Source organism: Aulonocara stuartgranti (genome assembly GCF_965226115.1).
Source record: "Aulonocara stuartgranti genome assembly, chromosome: 19".
Lineage (NCBI taxonomy): Eukaryota > Metazoa > Chordata > Actinopteri > Cichliformes > Cichlidae > Aulonocara > Aulonocara stuartgranti.
In genome coordinates, this window is record NC_138955.1 from 29,289,770 (window position 1) to 29,311,440 (window position 21,671).

The following is a 21,671-nucleotide window of genomic DNA, read 5'->3' on the forward strand; positions in this document are numbered from 1 at the left end:
CTGACGGCTTCATGCTCTAAAACCCTCCAGTGTGACTGAATTACAACAATTCTGCACAGACTGTTTTCTAAAACAGCGAGAGAACAATGAGCAGAACAGCAAGCATAGCAAAATATTACCTTTTAATTTCAGTGTAACATACAGCCGCCTGATAACAGCACCACAGGTAGGTTATTTACACAAACACTGGACGTTTGGAAGGTGCCCTTATTAACCCACCGGCAACAGTTGCCGTTTTAACCCCCACACATCAACAAAATTAAACATACAGTCAGTAGGACAAGTCTAAGGAGTGAAATGCATTCACTTATTTTGCTGCGAAAAATCTGGGATTAGACGGGTTCCATCATTTCAAAGAAACAAAGAACTGGACAGGTTGGACTTTTATCGAGCTGCTGTGAAGCCTCTGGTGCTCCGGGATGACGGCCCCAGGAGCTCAGATCATTGGTCTGACCCCCACCCCACCCTCAGAGATGGAAGACCTCGCTCGACCCCAAAAATCAGGTGTGCTGATGACATCACAGTGACCTGATCTGAGGTCAGCGCCACCGCTCTGATCACAGATCAATGATCAGCTGTAAAAACCAAAGTACTATGACAGAGAAGTAGCTCCAGCATCGGCCTCAGTGCCCGGGTAGGTTACGTATGTGTTGTCACGGGAACAGTTTTGCTGGGATCTCTATGGTCCAGAGGTCGCGACCTCCCAGAGCTCTCAGTGGGGCCTTCAGCCAGCGAGGGTTGGACAGGTTAGTCAGGTGCTTCTCCTGCAGACCAATCAGCACGGCCGACTGCTCCAGGCACTGTAGGTCCTTCCCCTGGAGGGAGGCGGGGCAAAGCCAGGTCTGGCCCACATCCACCAATCCTAAAAGAGACCACAGGGTTCGTTCAGGGATGTGTAAATGTGGCAGAGTAAATAGTGATTCTAACCTGCCACCACGCCGCGGCCGAACCGCTCCCCGGACTCCAGAAGTGCCTCAATCTGTCCATCCCCAGCAGGCCGCTTAGCACCGCCCACCACTCCAACCCCTCCCAGTCACGCTGAGCCACGTGGACCGCCAGCGTCTGGTTCTCCAGTGGAGCGAGCAGCGGCCTCCAGCGGCTCTCCACCGTCTTTACCCCGTCCAGAACCAGGCCGGCATACGGCTGCCGGTGTTCCAGATCTACTGGCGTTTAGATCAACTGGCGTTGGTCGAACAGATGTGTGGCAGTCTTGCGTTTCAGTAGCTCCTACCGACAAACCAGCAAAAAAAAGCCAAATGTGTCATCTGTGACACTTGTGAGGTTGTCTCAAACACACTCCGTCAGTCTTGATGCTGTTGAACAACAAAATGTTTAAAAATGTGGCGAGTTTACCTGGTGATATCCTCGTGCGCCACGCGATCGCGAAAACAGCAAACAATTAACACCATGCCGTTGTTGTTCACGGGACAGCAAGAGTAAACGATCGGGAGACTCTTGTCGTCGTTATCGTTCCCCTCGCACGGTTTATTTCTCCGAATTCAGCGTTTTTGCTTCACAACTACAGCGTGCAGTTTACTTTGTGCACTAACATGGAGTCGAGTCAACCAGCGCCACCTCTGGCCAAGTGCCACAGCCTACAGCCAGATCAACCTGTGACACACATCTGCACCACGTTTGAATTCGTGTCATGCACATTTGTACCTTTCAATTGTGTCTGTTTGTGCGTCATGCAAATAAACCTTTGGAAAGAATGAAATGATATCATATATTCCTTATTGGCCTACATTTGTACAAAATTCCAAATTATATACACAAAGTCATAGAAATCACCACTCCAATTGGTCATCATGATTTTAATATTCTCTTTTTCCATAACAATGAAATACACCTTGGACAAATATGACACATCAATATTTCATTAGTGTTGTCACATCACATCCTGTAAGCATCGTCTGTCTGTGTCTTTTCCCTGAAAATGAATATTTCCAGCCAATATAGGCAATTCATCAACATGGCTGGAGTTATATACAGTCTGTATAAGTGTGGTTAATCTAATGAAGATTTGTAAGGAGACGGCAGTTACTGTGAATTCACAGCAGTTACACAGTGATTAGTAATAAACAGCCAGTGAGAGTGAGTGGATATGACTGTTCCCACCACTAACACATGACCATAGGCCACTACTAGATTAACTTGTGACACATCTGCACCTGCTGCTATGATCACATTGAGTAGAGGCTGAGTGGCTGCACTTACCCCTGGTACATCCAAATCTACCCACAAACATGTTGAAAGATGCAATGCCAGCAATGTGGATTGTCAACACTGAAAACAATCAGTAAGCAAAGACAACAGGGATCATTTGTTTCTGTTTATTTAGCACCCACAACATTTGTAGTCGCCTTCTGCACAGGGGAAGTCCACACACACCGTGTGGTACCACTTTCCACAGAAGGTGCAATCTGCAAGATTGAATGAGATTGTCAGGGTCATTGTCTGACTGTTTATTACTAATCACTGTGTAACTGCTGTACATTCACAGTAACTGCCATCTCCTTATAAATGTTTATTAGATTGACCACACTTATGCAGACTGTATATCACAACCAACTCTAACATGTTTGTTTGCAGAGGGCAGACACAGACAGACTACGCTAACGACATGTGATGTTACAACACTGGTGAAATATTAGTGTGTTCACGACATTTTTCGTATGGGCAAAAGTATTGATATCAGGATGGTGATTCTTATGTGTATGTCATTTGGCATTTTGTACAAATGTAGGCTGATAATAAATACATGATATCATTTCATTCATTTCAAAGGTTTATTTGCATGACGCACAAACAGACACAATTGAAAGGTACAAATGTGCATGACACGAATTCAAACGTGGTGCAGATGTGTGTCACAGGTTGATCTGGCTGTAGGCTGTGGCACTTGGCCAGAGGTGGCGCTGGTTGACTCGACTCCATGTTAGTGCACAAAGTAAACTGCACGCTGTAGTTGTGAAGCAAAAACGCTGAATTCGGAGAAATAAACCGTGCGAGGGGAACGATAACGACGACAAGAGTCTCCCGATCGTTTACTCTTGCTGTCCTGTGAACAACAACGGCGTGGTGTTACTTGTTTGCTGTTTTCGCGATCGCGTCACGCATGAGGATATCACCAGGTAAACTCGCCACATTTTTAAACATTTTGTTGTTCAACAGCATCAAGACTGACGGAGTGTGTTTGAGACAACCTCACAAGTGTCACAGATGACACATTTGGCGTTTTTTTGCTGGTTTGTCGGTAGCAGCTCCTGAAACGCAAGACTGCCACACATCTGTTCGACCAACGCCAGTTGATCTAAACGCCAGTAGATCTGGAACACCGGAACAACAGGCACGGCACCTGCACCGCCATGTCTGCAAAACAAGCGCACCCAAACAGGACGCACTTTTCAGAGGTATGAAACATTTTCAGGGTTTTTTTTAGCCCCTTTTGCATTAGTGCCTGCTCGACTCGCCACAACTCGACTACACTGGGTTTCCACTATAACCAATACCATCTAATATGGGTGCTCGTTGTTATAGCAACGTGTAATCTTAATTAAAATGTGACATGAATGCGGGGGCTGTTTGTCAGATTCCGGGAGCATGGCGTTGTTTCTTGGAGCAAACCGTCCTAGTGTACATTCCTGCGGTCACACAATAATTCCAGCAGAAATTTAAGTAGATAGGGCGGGTTGCCACTTAATTTTGTGTTGTGCACATGCGCAGAAACAACAGGTAGGATGGTTTGTGAGGTCGCATGGATTCCCAGAACACATTTCTCTCATTTTTTTGTGAAGTAGATGTTCTCATGACCTATCGAGTGATGCCACTGACCAGCCAATCAGTGGCATGCTGTCCGATGACGTAATAGTTTAATACCTGCTCGGATCGCTTGGAACCCGTCCGAGCAGGTACTAAAGCAGTACCAGGAACTAGTGATGTGACGTTCTGTGTCGAGGCTTCAAAGCTTGTGTCGAGTAATTGAGGGGGCGTTTCCGCGATGCGCGTATCGAGGCTTGCTTCATTTACGGGAGGAGCTGAAAAGACAGTGTCACTATAATTATCGTGCGAGTTACAGGTTTTTCACAATTTGCCTCAAAGTGACACAAGGTCTAAAAACTCCCCATTCAAAGTCTCAGAGCTAAAATACTGAAACTGAAGGCATTTTCTGTAACTTTATTGCAGTTTATTGTTTGATAACAGCATTTTGGTTATTTTGTAAGTGATTTAAGTGTTACTCACATCCTGTCACTGCTGAGATTTCTTCTGCTATGATGGGTCATTGGAGTTTAACTGCCTAACAGTTACATTTATTTCTGTACCTCAATAAATCATGCTCAGTTTTTCCACATGATCTCTCCTTATTGAACTGCTTTTGTAGATAAGCTTCAAGCCAGAAAGCAACAACACCTAAACCAAAAATATTATCATCAGAAGTGAGAAAGTGTCTGGACTATCTCCAGCTGCGTTGCATGTATTAAAGATAACTTCAGACACTGTCTGGTTGTCATGTCTGAAACAGGCTGTACAGTCACACAGATAAAAGACAGCAGTCATGTTTCTAATATTACAAATCAACCAGAAAGATTATGAAGATAAAAGCTGTGAGACCCCACTAGAGAACGGATGGCTTGTTATCATTACATGAAGTGATTTAGAAATAAGCTGCCAAGTGGCTGCTGTGGCTGCTGCTGCTGCTGTTGCCTTTCTAAGATGCCCTCCACAATCTTCTCTATTGAGACTTGTGTCAGTGGTGTAGACAGGGCAGGAGGAGGCGGGTTAAAGACGGCAGGGCTCTATGGTGACTACAGGGACACTAGTTGTTTCACTGCCTTCAGTTAAAGACTGCCACAGCAGCTGCTGGGCAGCCACAGGTTTTGGAACAGAGGGTGGGGGCTGAAGGGCAGCTGGTTCATCTTTTCTCAGAGTTTTGTGTTTGTCCCAGTTCAGAGGGACTGGACGGCAGCCTGGCTCTCTGTATTCAAGCCCAAATTGCTCTCCAGTGTCTCTGTCAGAGAGGTGAAGTGCAGTGTACTTCTCCTGACCAGTCACTCTTCTGGAGGCTGCATTAAACTCCACCACTAGAGCTGGATCAAAAACACAAGGTAGCATGACACCTGGCTGCTTAAGCTCCACCAGTCGTTGGTAGTTCCATCGTGCCACCCCTGTGATGCCCTGGGCCTGGAATAGTTCAGTGGAAACGTGAGTCCCGGTGATCCACTGGGCCTGGTGGAAATGATAACCCTCCTGCTGTGAAGTGCCTCGGACAGGAATCCAGATGGGGACCTTGGCACCTTCACCAGGGACATGGTTAAGCTGAAGAGTCCCACCGTACCTAAACATTACACCCTCTGAGAGTTCAGGGTCACTTAGGCAGCCACGCAGAATGTGCACTGCGTCACGTCTTCAGCATGGATGGCTTGAAGAGTGGGACGTTGTTGGGGTCTGTGGCCAGGTGAAAATGGTTCAGGACCTTTTCCACTCTGTTCAGCAGCTCAGTGGGTTGTGGTATTTGGATCCTGCAGTGCTCCCTTATGTGTTGCTTTGTGGGATTAGCAGGATGGATGCCACAGAACTTATAAGCATCCTGGAGCCTCTTCAGGTCTGCCTGATCAACCACTGAGAATGCCGCAGAGAGAAGCTGGCAGAAAGTGCTGAACAGAGGAAGATGCTCAGAGGTACACTCCCACAAAAATCGCCTCAGGCAGTGGAACAGGTCCAGTTTTACAATAATGTTCTTGTTGTAGTGGGTTCGAGAGGCACAGCTGTTTGCCACTGGTCCAGATGTGGCCGCAGCAACAACAGCAGGAGTGGTTTTTCAGGCATCCCACGATAGATTTTCGACAGGGATGCAGTCTGGGATCTTAAATGGAGCACAGCAATCCCTAAATGTAAGAAATACAAATACATGTAAGTATATGGAATATTATGTGTGTGCATCAAATTGATCTGAAAAAGAAAAACTCAGTTTTTCCAGACAGATTAGCAGTTTGAATGACAACGATGATTACGGTTTTTACCTGTCCACCCAGTGGTAGCCGGCCTTTTCCACTCCTGCATCACTGTACCTCTTGGCCATTCCCTGGTACATGGGCTCCAAGGACCTTTCTGTGTCAGACTGAACCATGACCCACGAAACAATCAGCCAGTTTTCATTCATTATGGAATAACTGGACATGACCCCAGATGCCAGCATGACTTTTCGTGCCACCTTCCTGATGTGGTCAGACCTGGAAATGTGGCCAAAAGTGCCCTGGAGGAGTTTGGATATGGCTGGATGTTGACGTCGGAATTCGTCGAGCAGGCAGTCAGTCAGGTAATGGCTGGACACAGAGACGCCACACCAGGCATGTGGGTCTTCATAAGACCTGAACTCCTGTGGCTTATTTTCCTTCCTCAGGAACTGCCCAATGGTCCTCTGTGCATGAGCTCCTGCCTCAGAATCCCAGACCGATCCTGTGGCATGGAGGTACGTCAGGTGAGCTCGCTCGTACTTGAGGTGCATGAGTTCATTTATTTGGTTTGCCATGTCTGTTGGAGATTTGCCAGTCCTCCTGAGCTCATCCATAACAGACTTGCAGATGGCCTTTTTGTTTGTAAGAAAAGCAGGGAGAAGGTTGGTAAACCTTTGGGCAGTTTCTCCAGCCATCGTGGATTGTCAGCAAACCAGTTCCTGCGACAAGCCCTGCAGCAGAGTCGTGAAGACAGGATGTAATACTGACCACTGGTGCCAACAATTACACGTGGCCTGCCCACACCAGCAGAGACCACTTGTGAACGAAAGCAACCATGGAGACATGGCAAGATATAATTGTTTCTTAACCTGACCATGATAGCACTCTCAGGTTTCATTTTACATTTTATGCACAGGGCGATTACATCTGATTGGGTCACTTCCAAACTCGTCCTGCCTTTGTCATCATCATCATCTTCATCCGCTTTATCCGAGGCCAGGTCGCGGGGGCAGCAGCCTAAGCAGAGAAGCCCAGACCTCCCTCTCCCCAGCAGTGTTGCCACAGTTACTTTGAAAAAGTAATATATTACGGACTACTGATTACTCCTTCCAAAAGTAACTTAGTTACTTTACTGATTAGTTTATTTTTAAAGTAACTAAGTTAGATTACTAGTTACTTTATTAGTTACTTTCAGAAGCAGCCAATAACACTCCCCACTGCCTCAACATAAAAACATCAACCAATTTTGCCAATACTCACTTTATTGGAAGTGTATTTTAACAGTAATGTCAACAATATATCTCCTGACATTTGAAGTTGAACTTAAAACTTTTTTCCTGACAGAAATACTTGTTTGTATGAAAATAAAGACAGTCTTGTTACTTCACTTAACATAAATACTTTTTATAAAAAAACAAAAACAAACAAAGAGTCTTTCTTGACTTCCCTTAAGATACTTTTTATACCATCCACATGTAAACACTATTGTCCGCTTTTGTAACTTTGGACTAATCTTATGAAAAAAAAAAGAGACTGCAGGTCCAACTTAAATTGCCTTACTTCCTTGCAGGTAATTGATTTAAGTTAATCAACTTGAAAACTTTAATAAGTTTATTAAGTGACTTTGATAAACTTAATTTAATTACTTGTAAATAGTTATTTAAATTGGATTCCCCATTCTCTGTTTTTTCAGTATATGTTGTCATCGCATGTTATGGGGGAAACAGTAGAGTGGAGCGAGTAAACCAGTGGTTGTACCTCATTAACAGAAGCTTCTCAAACCTTTTGTCAGAAAGTCGATGTCTTTTAGGCGTGAGCACCAAACCTCCCAGACTAAAAAGCCGCTCCACAGGAGCACTTGATGGGGTTGGAGTGTTATACTTTAAAAAAATTGTCTTTATGCTTGAAAATTTATGCAGAATCTGAAGGTCGTAGCCTGACATCAGGTAGTCCATGACTTCTTTTTCTGCAGAATAGGTCTCCTCCTCTGGCTCTGCCTCAAAAGTGAAAAAGTCCATCTCACCTTGGCTGCTAGATGTAGTAGCACTGGGCACACTGGCAGGGTTTTTTGCCAGAGGAACAGTGGTGCAACACTCTGCTGTCAGAAGCTGTTTTACTCGCTCCCTCCTTCCTGCATCTCTCAGCCATCGGAGTTTGAATTTTGGACAACTGGCAGCTGCAAGAAGGGCATCTTTGTCGTCCAGCACACCGGCGAAATGAGTCTGAATAGCCTAAAAAACATAATTGATATTTTTTATGCCTACAATTTATTATGTTATTGAATTATTTGCAAACCATGCCTAATATGAGATCAGTATTATGGATTTATTTTGTTTTAGGTTACTTGTAAACATTTTAATTGTTTTAATCTTATTTTTCAATGATAATTAATATTCTGTTCCATGTTTGTGAATTGTATGAAGCAAAAAATCTGACTAATTTCAAGATAGAGCGTACCTGTACAATGGCATCTGGAAGGCCTGCAGTCATCCTGGAGAGGTCATCTTTCACAGCCTGGGTCTTCTGCATCAGAACTTCAAGTGTTGGTAGTAAAGTATGGACAGTCGCCTTGTAAAATGTCCAGTGCTGCAGTCAGAGGTTTCATGGACATGCAGTACTCATGCAGGAACTGGTATTCTTGATCTTTGAAGCACTTCAGTCCTAGCTTTGTGCACAGAGTATTCAGCTCACCCATGGGGATTTCTGCAATTCTCTTTACAGCATCAAAAAAGGAATTCCACCTTGTGGATGTTGGTATTAGGAGCTTTCTTTTGCTGATTTCTTCCACTGTTTCTGATGCAAGTGTAGATCTACTCGATTTGGTCCAAAGAGCTGTGCATTTTGCTGTGCTGCTCCTATACACAGCCCTGCTCTCTGCATTAGTTGTTAAATGTTTCTCCACATCACGTGTGCAAATTATGTTGATGGTGTGCGAAGCACACCTGCGGTGCGGGGGAAGAGACAGCTGACCATCACTTTCATTCTCAGCCGAGAGGATTTCTGACAGATCAGAAAAAGTGACATCGTCGTCTTTGGGGCTGGACTCTTCCTCCTCCATCTCATCATCGGACTCCGTGACAGGATGATAAACTTGAAACGCCTTAACAAAGTTGGATCCATTATCAGTAACTGTTGCAACTACTTTGTTGAGTAATCCATAAGAGGAGTGGATGTTTTCGATTTCTGTACCAATGACATCATACGTGTGTCTACCACGAATTCGCCTACATGCTAATGCAACCTTGTGGCGCTCTAATGTGGTTCTACTGATCCAGTGGAGCGTTACTCCCATATAGCTTCTGTTGTTAGCAGTCCAAATATCCACGGTAGTTGAAACAAAGTCAATCTCTTTCAGTGTGGCCTTCAAATTTCTCTCCATTTCTGTAAACTCCTTCTCCAAGTAAGAAGTAAAAGTCGTTCGGTGAGGCAGCTCGGCATTAACAGAAGTAGGGATCTTTTTTATTATGGCACGAAACGAGGGCGAGTCAACAGTGTTTATAGGTAGCATTTCTTCTACAATATACTGCGCGACCAACTTCTTCAATTCTTCATCACTTACTGGTTTTGCACCAAAGTCCAACTTTTGTTGTTTGGGGGGTGTAGGACCTTCTGCGGAAGTCACGGCTCTCTGCTTCGGACCACTTGGTGGGACTCTCTCTGTGAGTTTGACTGAGCTGTGCTGCGACTCCAAATGTTTCTTTAAGTTTGACGTAGTGTTTTTGAAGGTAGATAACACTTTTTCGCCAACACAGAGTGTACAACGAACCTTAATATTTAAATCTTTAGTTGACAGAAACTCAAAATAGTGACTATATTTCCAGCTAAAGAACGAACATCACTCTCCCTCCATTGTTGTTTACACTTTTTTACGTCGCTGGCTGCTTGTGAGCGGGAAACGTGACCTGTCGCTTATGTGACGTTTCACGACACGTATGCGTTTGTCATCCGCTGAGACGAAAAGAAGAAACCAAATCTTTTTGCTTAAAAAATAGTAACGCACAGTGGTTTGAACAAGTAACTTTAATCTGACTACTGTTATGGAAATAGTAACGCGTTAGATTAGTCGTTACTGAAAAAGTGGTCATATTTGGAGTAACGCGTTACTAAGCAACGCGTTACCGGCATCACTGCTCCCCAGCCACCTCCTCCAGCTTATCCGGGGGAACACCAAGGCGTTCCCAGGCCAGCCGAGAGATATAATCTTTCCAGCGTGTCCTGGGTCTGCCCTGGGGCCTTTGTACACAGCTTAAATATTTCTGATTGGATCTCACATTTTTTATTTTTTTTTAGACCAAAGTATCAATATATTCCATTGCACTTTTTTTTCTCGTGCACTAGTTTTTAGTTAGTTATTGTCTCCCTTTCATCATGAAAACAAAGGTAACTGACAAAAATTATGACAAAAATAATTGGTCAGTGAAATTAACACTGGATAAGAGCACCCATGCTGATGTAGCATTAACTTGTAGCTTAAAAATAGCACGCACAAACCATTCCATAGGTGCAAGATTTGCATGACAAATTGAGGTATTCAGTACAGTTTCTATTACAACATTTTATTGAGATTGATGCCATATATAGGTTGTTCCCCCAAGGATCGATATAGTCTGTGTAGTTGGAATTACTGGGTGGTCCCATCATGCTGTGTCCACATCAGTCAAATATCTGTTGCAGTCAGCTGGACCACAATTAAATAATTCTGAGCAGCACTTGGCAGACTGCAGCAGCCTGCATGTGTGTGTTCCATGAAAATCAAAAGTAACAAAAACCCTGCCATTCCTCAAGCCTGAATCATTTCAGTCACATTTTCTCCTGGAGATGTCTAAAGACAGGCTGTCTTTTGTTGCCATAGAGACCTGAATCCCCCCCGAACACAGTGTAGAGATCTGGCAGGTTTTTGACCATAATTCCGGGTTGTCACCCTCTGGCAGTAATAGGGGGAATATGTAGCACACAAGCACAAACTCCTTGTCTTGGTACAGAGCTCTCACTGCGGGACCAAAGTGCCACTTAAATCCAGACTCAAATTTTCTGTGATTGCAGGTTCCGATGGAGACATCGCCTGTTCATCATCTCCGCTCCCAACGACGAGGAGTGGGCCTATCAGCAGCAGCCTTACGCCCTCAACAGCCAAGCCTGCAATCTGGGTGAGTCACCAGAAGTCAACCAGTTTCACTTTTCAGAGGTCACTTCAGTTGCTAAAAGCTCAAATATGCTCGCCACCCAAGCTCTAATTGTGTCTCTCTGCTGCTAGGTGCTGTTTAGGTGATGTAGGTTTTTTTCTCCAAAATCTGCTGCCTGCTGCAACCAAAAAACAAATCTATAAGAAACACAGTTGCAGGCTCAATGAACCGATTGTTAGTGTGATTAACACTTCTTAGTCTAATTTATCGTTGTTATAAGATTTTACTATTTTGCTTATTTCTATTGTTTTACTGTATTATCTGTTTATTTACTCATGTAATGCAAAGCTTAAAGGAGCACATAGTGTTCACATATTTTTATGCCTTTGACACGTGTGCATAGACACATGAACTCTGCTTTAACTGCTGAATAGAGGAAGAGGCTCCTTGGTAACAGGAAAAAACCGTCTTCTCTGAAAGAGAGCGACTACACACACACATACATTCACACATACATCTTTACTATCTTTAGATATACTCAAGTCTGAAAAAGAGGAAATGTCATGAAACTGCTTCTGTGTATAAATAAAGCCTGACTGCAGCACTTCGGTGTGAGTATCCATTCTCTCTCACCCGTGCACGTAGTTCTTTGAAAACTCTCTGACTGTCTTGTATTCCTTCTTAGTATATAATGTCAACAAACTACTGACATTTAATTGGTCCTTCGAGCCGGATAGTTGACTGATATTATTAGTCCAACTGTCCACAGACGGAGTCTTCGGATCCTGACGTCGTGACCGCCTGCACTGAAACGCTCGCTTCCAGGAAGATGAGGAAAGACCACAGTCGTAAATTCGTCTGCTGGCCGGTGTTTACTCAGGCTTCACGGCGACAGGACTCGATAACACCGGATAAGAACACAGCGCTACTTTGAAGGTGAATATAACACAGTCATAAACATCATGCGTTTGAAATAAATCGACTTTACAACGACACTCATACCTGTAGAATCCTGTGTGGATAATAAGAGTCCTGTGTGGACACTAAGAGAGGTCCTGTGTGAACCGAAGGTTCGAAAGTAACCTATAAGACGGGATTGCACTTCCTGTGTGGATCGCACCCGCTAAAAACTTTAACAAGGGAAGGTTAGAAAGTAACCTATAAGACGGGATTGCACTTCCTGTGTGGATCGCACCCGCTAAAAACTTTAACAAGGGAAGGAGTGTCGAGTAAAAGCAGGTTTTTTTTAAGCGCGCAATGTATATGTGTAAAGAGTAAGTACGCCTTTGAATAGAGACTCTAGGTCTCTGTGCTACTCTTCTGTTTTCCTGTGAGGTATTGTGTGGTGGGAAAGAGAAAGGTTGCGCTTCATCGCATAAAATTGGGGCCGCCCTGAGTTTAGCTCAGGGTAGAAGGCTGCCTCAATAACCTCCTCCGACCTTTGTATCCACCAAACTTCATAGTGTATGTGTTGGCAGTATTAATAAAATAAACATAAAACAAATAAATTAAAATGGGAAATGAACCCACAAGACCTGAATTAACCGCTGATGAGCAGTGGATGGAGAAAATCCATCCAGGTGCCGGCCAAAATAAGCGCAAATAGGTGGAGAAATCCAAAGAAACTAAATTGTCCTACGTGGAGACCCTCCAAACAGAACTAAATAATGTAATATACTTGGCATGACGATCATGCCCAGATTGTATAAAATAAATAAAAGGAAATCATTCACATGAAAACCTTTTCTATAAAAAGAGAGATGCATAAGGTAGATTATGGCTGTGTCATTGTTCAGCCGAGGAAAGTGTGTGAAAAGATAAATGTCTCCAGCTTGGAAATGGGTGAGAACTGCAGCTCTCCCACAGTCCTTGATGGATACAAAATAAAATATAATAATAAACTACTTGGTTCGACATGCAACAGAGAGAATGAATGTGAATGAAGGTTGGATCTGAGATGAGGCAAACAGAAGACCAGTCTAAAAATAGGAAAAAGGAAATTTGTACAGATTGGATGAATTCTAAATCATCTGTTTGCTGAGTAAGATGATCCTAACTATTAATAATATTAATAATGGTATAAAATTAATAACAGGAAGTATCCTAGTCAGTATGATGTGAGATGGACAACTGTTATGAAGTCGTCTGCATCAAGCTTAAGGTTTGCTCAAACTCAGTATAATGACATATGAGATGAAGAAAATAAAGGCAATATCTAAACCAATTAGGTGCATAGAGGCACTTAACCTGTTTGAAAACCTGTAATTTATCCTAGATAAAATATTACTGAGATGTGGAGCACGTTTATAATAACAACTAATAAGCCAAACCCTGTAGATAATAACTAAACCTACAGGATTGAGAAGCTGAATTAAATATGTGGACACCGCTAAGTTGATGAGCATGTTACACATTTTCTTTTATCTTTATTTATTTTATTATTTTTTAGATCAGAGGCTGCATGCTATTAAAAGCCCACACATGCAGCTGTCTGTGAGCTCAGTTTTCCCCTGACACTTCTGCTTTGTTTCTGACAGCATTTTTCTTTGTCTTTTTGTGTCCTGACTCAATACAAGCAGCGCTACAACCAGTGTATGAGAGAATTAGAACCATACTAGCCCCAAGACCTGATTATGCAAAAATAGGAGAGACTAAACAGAAATAAAATGAGACAGCCTCTGATTTTCTGGATAGACTGCGCCCAGTCTTCCGACAAAATTCAGGTTTAGAATATACTGAAGGCCCGGAGACACCCTACCAACAACAGCTAAAAAATGCATTTTTGAAGGGCCTCCTCCCAAAAGTTAGAGCTCATGTAGATAAACATTGGGTCACCCAAAATACTGGGAACCTACCCGATGCTTTGCAGTATGCAGAACATGCAGTGAAAGTCCAAAAGAATAAAGCAGCCCAAAGTGGAGTTTTTGTAGTAACCACTGAAGGAGGTATCGTTGCATACACAGGCAGAAATCCACAAAAAGGGAAAGGCAAGAAACAGAATAGAGATGATAAAGAACGACATAGAAGGTGTTATAATTGTGATAAAGAAGGACATTTTGCCAGGGCAGAGACAATAGGGACAGTGAAGATGAAATGTGACTAGGCCCTAGCCCAAACACCCCACACGAACAGCTAGAGTGCGAGGGTGAAATTTTCAACATCCACCAGTTGCTTTTAGGCTCTGAACACAAATCAGAAGTAACTGTGTACATAAATGTCAAACCCAGCACTCATTTAACCACCTCTCCAACCTCATGCCTTGTAACTGAGAAAGAAAAGTGACTGATGTTAACCACTGTACATGACACAGAGATTGAGGCCTTGCCAAAATCTTTGTGGTCAAATGGGCCAACCGATGTAGGATTAATAAAACACGTTGATCCAATAAAAGTAAAAGTAACCTCTGACCGCAGACCAATGAAGCCACAATACCCACTATCTGCAGAAGCAAGAGACGGGATTCGCCCGGTCATAGCCAGTGTTGGGACTAACGCGTTATTAAGTAACGCGTTACAGTAACTACGTTATTATTGTGGTAACGAGCACGGTAACTAGTTATTATGCCAAAATCAGGAACGCGTTACTCGTTACTGGGATTTAGATAGGGTCGTTACTCGTTACTTCGTGTGGTGGCATCGCGGAGTTTCCACAGATTCAGTAACATTAGCAAGTGGTGGAGGCAGCAGGTGGATGAGGGAAAAGGGACGCAGAAGGAAAAGAGACCCGAGGCGGCCGCCGGTCCAAGTGTGAACTGAACTTCAGGTAAGAAGTTATGACCTGCAGTCTCTCTGGGTCAGATATAAACCAAGCTTAGGTGGAGTTTATTTTCGTTATTCTGACTTTTTCCGTACTGCGTGCTAGCTAGCATGACGGAGTTTCTACACAGCTGGGTGGTGCTATGAAGTTAATGATGTTGAACCTTAATTTGTTCATAAGTTATTAGAGTTGCCAACCGTCCCGTCTGGTATTCAGAGAAAATATTACGCGTTTCTTATTGAGGTGAAAAGGAACAGTTTGTCCCGTAATTCAGCTACAATGAAAAAGGCACAAAGCTGGAGTTATTCTGTGTCTTTACGCTGCACAGCTGCCTCTTCTTCTCTCATTCTCCCCCCTCCCTCTCCCGTTTCTACTTCAATCATGAAACTGATCAATGATCAGCTGATCGGCTCTCTTGTTTGTTTATCGCCCACTTTGCGCCGAAAGAGGAAACCAGCGGATGTCGCGCTAAACAACAGCAGCACGTTTAAGCTTGATCAGCTGTTGTTAGAATTTATTTAATATTAATTTCTAGTATCAGCTGATGTTTGCTGGAGCCACAGCTGTAAAAAAAAAAAGCTGCTGGTCATGATATGGTTTGGTTATCTGGTGAGAGGGAAACATGAAGATGAAACCAGGAGATGTCCTTACTGGATCATCAGAGCTGAGCAGGTGATGGAGAAACAGGTTTACCTTTTAGATGACATGAATGAGTTGAAGGGAAGTTATGAACTGTTTCTGAGAGACAAATAACCCCAGGATCCTTTTTTAGGTAGCTGACAGCTGGTAACTGTGCAGGTGCGGATCTAGCAAAGTGTGGCCAAGGGGGCATGTAGGGCATTAACAGGGAATGGGGGGCACAAAGAAATACTTTTCTTTCTTATTCTCATTTAAAATGTCTAGCTTTTAAAAAATAATTATCTGAATCTTACAACAAACGATTGATAGATTGATGCATATATACCATCAAAACAGTGAACATCACTGTCACAACAGTGTTTGTTTTCATTCAAAGGCTTTATGATTTTTCCTATAATGGTGGGCCAGTTTCTAGTCAAAATGCCCGGGCCAATTTTCTGTCCCAGTCCAGCCCTGTATGCAGCTCATCTGCAGTCTGGTGTTACCTACATCTTCCTATTCAGAAGGCAGAATTTCTGAGTTCTGAGTACAATCGAAAGCACTACGACTGCAGTTTTTGTGTTGGATGTAAAAGGCGCACATGACTCTGTGACGTAGGCTAGAATCATGGCAGCAGTCAATGACGGTCCAGGCGTGGGATTTCTCTCGTGGAAATATGCACGTTATCATATCCTTTCTATTGGTAGGTGGCACAGTGCACTTGTGGCAAGTAAGCAAGCTAGAAGACTGGCAAAGTTATGGAAGAAACACATTAACAAGAGAATTCTGAGTAAAACCAAAGTTACTTTCCCTAGTAACTAGTTACTTTGAAAGTAACGAGTAACTTGAAGTAACTGAGTTACTTTTGAGAGAAGTAACTAGTAATGTAACTAAGTTACTATTTTAAAGTAACTTACCCAACACTGGTCATAGCAGACATGGAAAAAGCAGGGATTCTGATAAAAACAACAAAAACAACATGTAACACGCCTATATTTCCAGTAAAGAAAGCAAGCACAGGAAAATATAGACTTGTACATGATTTGAGAGCAATTAATGACATTACAGAACAAATCCCTCCTGTTGTGGCAAACCCACACACAATATTGAACCAAGTGTCACCCAGAGAACAGTGGTTTTCAGTAATTGATTTATCTAATGCTTTTTTCTCTGTGCCTCTGCACCCAGAGTCACAGAAACTGTTTGGCTTCACGTTTGATAACCAGAAATACACATACACACGCTTACCACAAGGTTTTCAAAATAGTCCAACACTATATGCAGAAGCGCTTAAGCACTCAATGTCCACTTGCAGTCTGCCCGCTCCAGGACAGTTCCTGCTCTACGTAGATGACATTCTGGTAACCGGAAACACGCAGGCAGACCGCAAGGAAAACACCCTAACTGTGTTGCTACACCTAGCACAGCAGGGTCACAAAGTGTCACAACACAAGCTGCAATTGTGGCAATCAAAGGTCATATATCTAGGTCATGAGTTGACAGGACAGGGCAAGAAATTGCTAGACAGCCGGAAAGCAGCTGTACAAGATGCTCCAAAACCATTAACAAAACAACAAATGATGAGCTTCCTTGGTCTCTGCAACTTTTGCAGAAGTTGGATTCCAGAATATGCCCTCAGGGTCCAACCCCTGCAAGACTTAATTTATGGAAAAAATCTAGCTTTGAGAGATAAGTTGACATGGACGCCTGAAGCAGAACAGTCATTTCAGAATTTAAAATCAGCTCTGCAAACTAGCACTGTCCTAGCATTACCAGACTATGACAAGCCATTTTACTTGCACGTGGATGGCAGCTCTGGATACATGAAAGCCGTACTGACACAAGCTTTTGGGGATAGACAGCGGCCATTGGCATTTTATTCATGTAAACTTGATTCTGTGGTTGCTGGCCTTCCTACCTGCGTGCAGGCCTGTGCGGCTGCAGCAGAGGCAGTTAAAAAGTCAGCTGATATCATTTTAGGACACCCTTTAATTGTTAAAGTGCCACACGCTGTTACCTCGATACTGCTGCAAGCGAACCTCTCATATCTAACACATGCAAGACAGCTATCATATGTAGGCATCCTGCTTTCACAGTCACACATAATACTATAGAGAAGTGTAACCAGCTAAATCCGAGTACTCTGCTTCCTGTGGAAACAGATGGTGATGCACATAGCTGTTTGCACAAGCTAGATGAGGAAACGAAACCGCGACCTGACATATATAGCACACCACAAATATCCTTTGTAGACATCTTTGTAGAAGGTTCCGCAAGCAAGGACAAAACTGGACGAAACTGTGTTGGTTATGCTGTGACCACAATAGATACAGTTATTGAAGCACGGCCATTAACCTCTTCACACTCAGGCCAAAGTGCAGAGTTAACAGCAGTCATCAGAGCCTGTGAATTATACAAAGACAAAGATATAAACATACACACAGACAGCCAGTACGTCTACGCTGCAGTACACCATTTTGCGAAGATATGGCAGAACAGAGGTATGATAACATCAACTGGCGCACCAGTACAACACGGTGGTCTTTTGAAAAGACTGCTGGAAGTCATCACATTGCCCAGACATTTAGCCTTATGTAAATGTGCTGCACATCAGAAAGATGACTCAGACATCACTAAAGGAAATGACTTTGCAAGATAAGGCAGCAAAAGAGGCAGCAGGAAAAGAAGCAGACGCTTTTACATTAACCCCCTGCCCTCTGATATCAATAGATGTTTTGAAAGACGAACAAAAAGCAGCATCACAAAATGAAAAATCCTCCTGGTTAAAAGACGGAGCAATATTACAAGACGATATCATGACATGACCTAAATCTTTGCACAAAGCGGCAGCGTTGGTGACCCGTGGGAAAACCCACGTGTCAACAGCGGGGAGGCTACTTATACAAATTAAACAATTCTACACAAAAAATTTTGAAAGTTCAGCAAAAGAATTTATCAGAACATGTATGGTTTGCCAAAGACACAACGCACAGGGAAATTTACGACCAAAGCGAGGGCATTTCCCTAAACCACCACATCCATTTCACACTATCCACATGGATTTCATAGAATTAAATGAATCACAATCCTCCAAATATGCACTTGTGATAATAGATGTATTTTCTAAATGGCCAGAAATATACCCAGTGAAAAAAGCAGATGCAATTTCAGTAGCAAAATGTTTGTGTAACCATTTTATACCCACGTATGGCATTCCAAGTTTAATACGATCTGACAATGGCACACATTTTGTAAATGAAGTAATAAGCAAAGTCTCTGAAGCTTTAGGTTTTAGCATAAAACACCATTGTGCCTATCACCCAAGCAGTGCAGGATTAGTCGAGAGAACTAATGGCACAATTAAACAGAGATTAAGAAAATGTATGGAAGAAACTAAAAGACCATGGCCTGAATGTTTGAGTTTAGTTAAACTATGGATGAGAATAACTCAAGGAGCAAGAGGTCTGACCCCATTTGAAATTATACATGGCAGGGCATTCCCACTGCCCATTACCAGTGAACCAATTAATAAAGCTGCAGCAGAAACAACAATGGCAGAATGGATGATAAAACTATTTGAGAATAAAGAAGTGAGACTAAGCAATCAACTGCCGAGTGATCTCTCTCCAGTCTCTTGCAGGTTGAACCCCGGTGATTGGATTCTGATTAAAGTCCTCCAGCGGAAAAACTGGAGTGCTCCGAAGTGGGAAGGTCCCTTCCAGGTGTTACTTACCACACCCACAGCTTGTAAGATAGCCGAACGACCTTCGTGGATACATCAAACCCACGTGAAGAAAGTGTTTGCACCACAATAAGACGCCGGTTCCCCTGGCTTCTGAGTGATCTGCCGGTGGAGGAAGGGCTGATTGGGTATATCCCGCCTCTTCGCTTCGCACGGGGTCTACTCACCAGAAGTTTTAGGGGTTCCAGGTCATCACTGAAGAACAGACACTAATAAAGACTGACCTATCCCACCGAAGAGCAGAACCAATAATAACACCAGGGACGCCTGAATAAAATCTCAACAAGATGACTGAGGAAAACAATCTGATAAATCCAGAAGAAGAACCAGCCCCAGGATCAATGCCAGCACCAGCTCCAGCCCCAAAGCTGTGTTTGGGCGCTTGTGACATCAAAGGAAAGCAACTCATGTGCCGCATATTCTGTCTGATGGCCGTCCTCCTGATGACGGCGCTCTTTTGGTTGATGCCCAGCGGTACCCACAGGACAGAACCAACTATTCCCCGACCTAAGAGGTGGACCCACGACAATTCCCACCTCTCTGAGATGACTCAAGACCATGTTCACCCTTGGATGAATAACGCCTGGTATCGATACATACACAACAGAGTGGAGGAAAAAGAATGTTATGTCTGTTCTCACATGCCTTCAATTTCAGTCTACCCCACCATCTATGGTCGCATGATGAACAGTCACTGGCAAAGTGAATGTGCAGCAAGTTTTGCCAGCATTGGAAGACAACACTTTGCAATCAGCATGAAAGCTTCACTCCCAGAGAAGTGGCATCCTCTATGCTTCTACCAAGCGGCAGGGCAAGGACGCCACCCCCTGGGCCATACCAGCAACTGCAACGCAACCTATGGAGGAGTAAGGTAATGCCAAAAACATGCTCAGGATAGAGACACTCGACTACCGTTTTGGACTGTTTCTGAATGCTTCAACAGAAGATTGGCTGACCTGGCTACTTAGCAGGTCATGGAAGACATTGCTTATTAACCCTCTGATGGTCATCGTCAAAATAGGGACCCTTTTGGGTCCCCTTGGATTTTTGATTCTCAATATATCAGTCATTTTAAAGACTAGTTGCATGAAACTTGGCTAGGAGTTGCATTTTAGCATTATTTTTAAAATTCATTGATCCCCTCTATGGTGTTGTGTATAGTAAAGGAGATTCACATAAGTGTTACCATCTGTGGTCCTCGTACCATTTTGGGTCCCATTGACTCCCTTTATAATCACATATTTTCGATATACTGTAATCCTGACATGTGATAATTTTTTTCTCGTGAATACCTAATGGATCTAAGCCTCAGGCTTCAAAATAAAGGAAAAATATGTTTTGGATCCAATGAGCACAATATTAGGTACAGCACCACCATAGACATTTTCAGTGGTTTTGAATGCAGGACATGGTTATCTTATTATGCAAAATACATGACAATAAAACAGCTGACCACCATAAAATAGTCTCGATGTAGTGGAACTGATATAAGAGAGTGGTGTGAATGTGATTGAGAATATATTTATAATATATATTACGGGTTTCCCCCCCCCCCCCAAAATAAATAAATAAAAAATAAACAGGGGTCTTTATGACAATAAAGCTATAAAAACATAAAAAATATTTACAAATTTATGAAAAACTTTATATCTGTGGTTAGGTCTGAAGTTGTTTAAAAGATCTGATGTGAAAAAAAATGAAAAATCAATTCATAAAATTCATTGCTATATCACCTTTTGGATGGGGACCATTTTGGGTCCCGAGGGATACCAATGGAAGTATATTGCAAAAACTCTTATTGCTCCAAAAATAATAATGCATCCAAATCAATTCTATTCTGAATTCTTTACCTATCCGAGGCTCTAATAACCTCATGCCAAGTAGTTCCATTTGCAACTCATTTTTTGAAAATATTGCATATTATGGTTTTTTACCCCCCAAAGAAAATAAACAGGGGTCTTTATGACAATAAAGCCATAAAAACATAAAAAATATTGAGAAAATTATGAAAAACTTTATATCAGTGGATAGGTCTGAAGTTGTTTAAAAGATCTGGTGTGAAAAAAACTGGAAAAAAAATTCATAAAATCCATTGCTATATCACCTTTTGGATGGGGACCATTTTGGGTCCCGAGGACCATAAAAGGGTGTAAATTTGAAAAACTCTTATTGCTCCAAAAATAATAATGCATCCAAATCAATTCTATTCTGAATTCTTTACCTATCCAAGGCTCTAATAACCTCATGCCAAGTAGTTCCATTTGCAACTCATTTTTTGAAAATATTGCATATTATGGTTTTTTACCCCCCAAAATATAAACAGGGGTCTTTATGACAATAAAGCCATAAAAACCTAAAAAAATTTAAAAAAAAATTAAGAAAAACTTTATATCAGTGGATAGGTCTGAAGTTGTTTAAAAGATCTGATGTGAAAAAAAATGAAAAAAAAATTCATATATGATATTGCTATATCACCTT

At 42.7% G+C, this 21,671-nt stretch overlaps 1 protein-coding gene, 1 long non-coding RNA gene and 1 pseudogene across 7 annotated transcripts; 1 reads left to right on the forward strand and 2 right to left on the reverse strand.

The window, feature by feature from the left end:
- Window positions 1-105: 105 nt before the first annotated feature.
- On the reverse strand, window positions 106-1,164 carry LOC309695610 (EOLA-like protein; annotated as a pseudogene). Its single transcript has 2 exons — window positions 928-1,164; window positions 106-862 (listed from the first exon to the last, which is right to left on the reverse strand). The product of its transcript is annotated as an EOLA-like protein (transcript).
- Window positions 1,101-20,727, forward strand: LOC309695607 (uncharacterized protein). Of its 5 annotated transcripts, XM_082516345.1 has the most exons (5): window positions 1,112-3,134; window positions 3,261-3,413; window positions 10,998-11,101; window positions 11,847-12,013; window positions 19,082-20,727. In XM_082516345.1, exons 1-4 carry the CDS (start codon window positions 3,119-3,121, stop codon window positions 12,009-12,011), a joined length of 438 nt encoding a protein of 145 aa, XP_082372471.1. In that variant the 5' UTR covers window positions 1,112-3,118; the 3' UTR covers window positions 12,012-12,013; window positions 19,082-20,727. The 5 variants fall into 5 exon arrangements, with proteins under 5 accessions (XP_082372473.1, XP_082372470.1, XP_082372472.1 ...); XM_082516347.1 differs by lacking the exon at window positions 11,847-12,013 and having other exon boundaries at window positions 1,101-3,134; XM_082516344.1 differs by lacking the exon at window positions 19,082-20,727 and having other exon boundaries at window positions 1,107-3,134; window positions 11,847-16,648.
- LOC309695611 lies at window positions 7,199-11,001 on the reverse strand. The gene is made up of 2 exons (XR_014273194.1): window positions 8,412-11,001; window positions 7,199-8,185 (listed from the first exon to the last, which is right to left on the reverse strand). It is a non-coding gene; the product is annotated as an uncharacterized lncRNA (long non-coding RNA).
- Window positions 20,728-21,671: the final 944 nt, after the last annotated feature.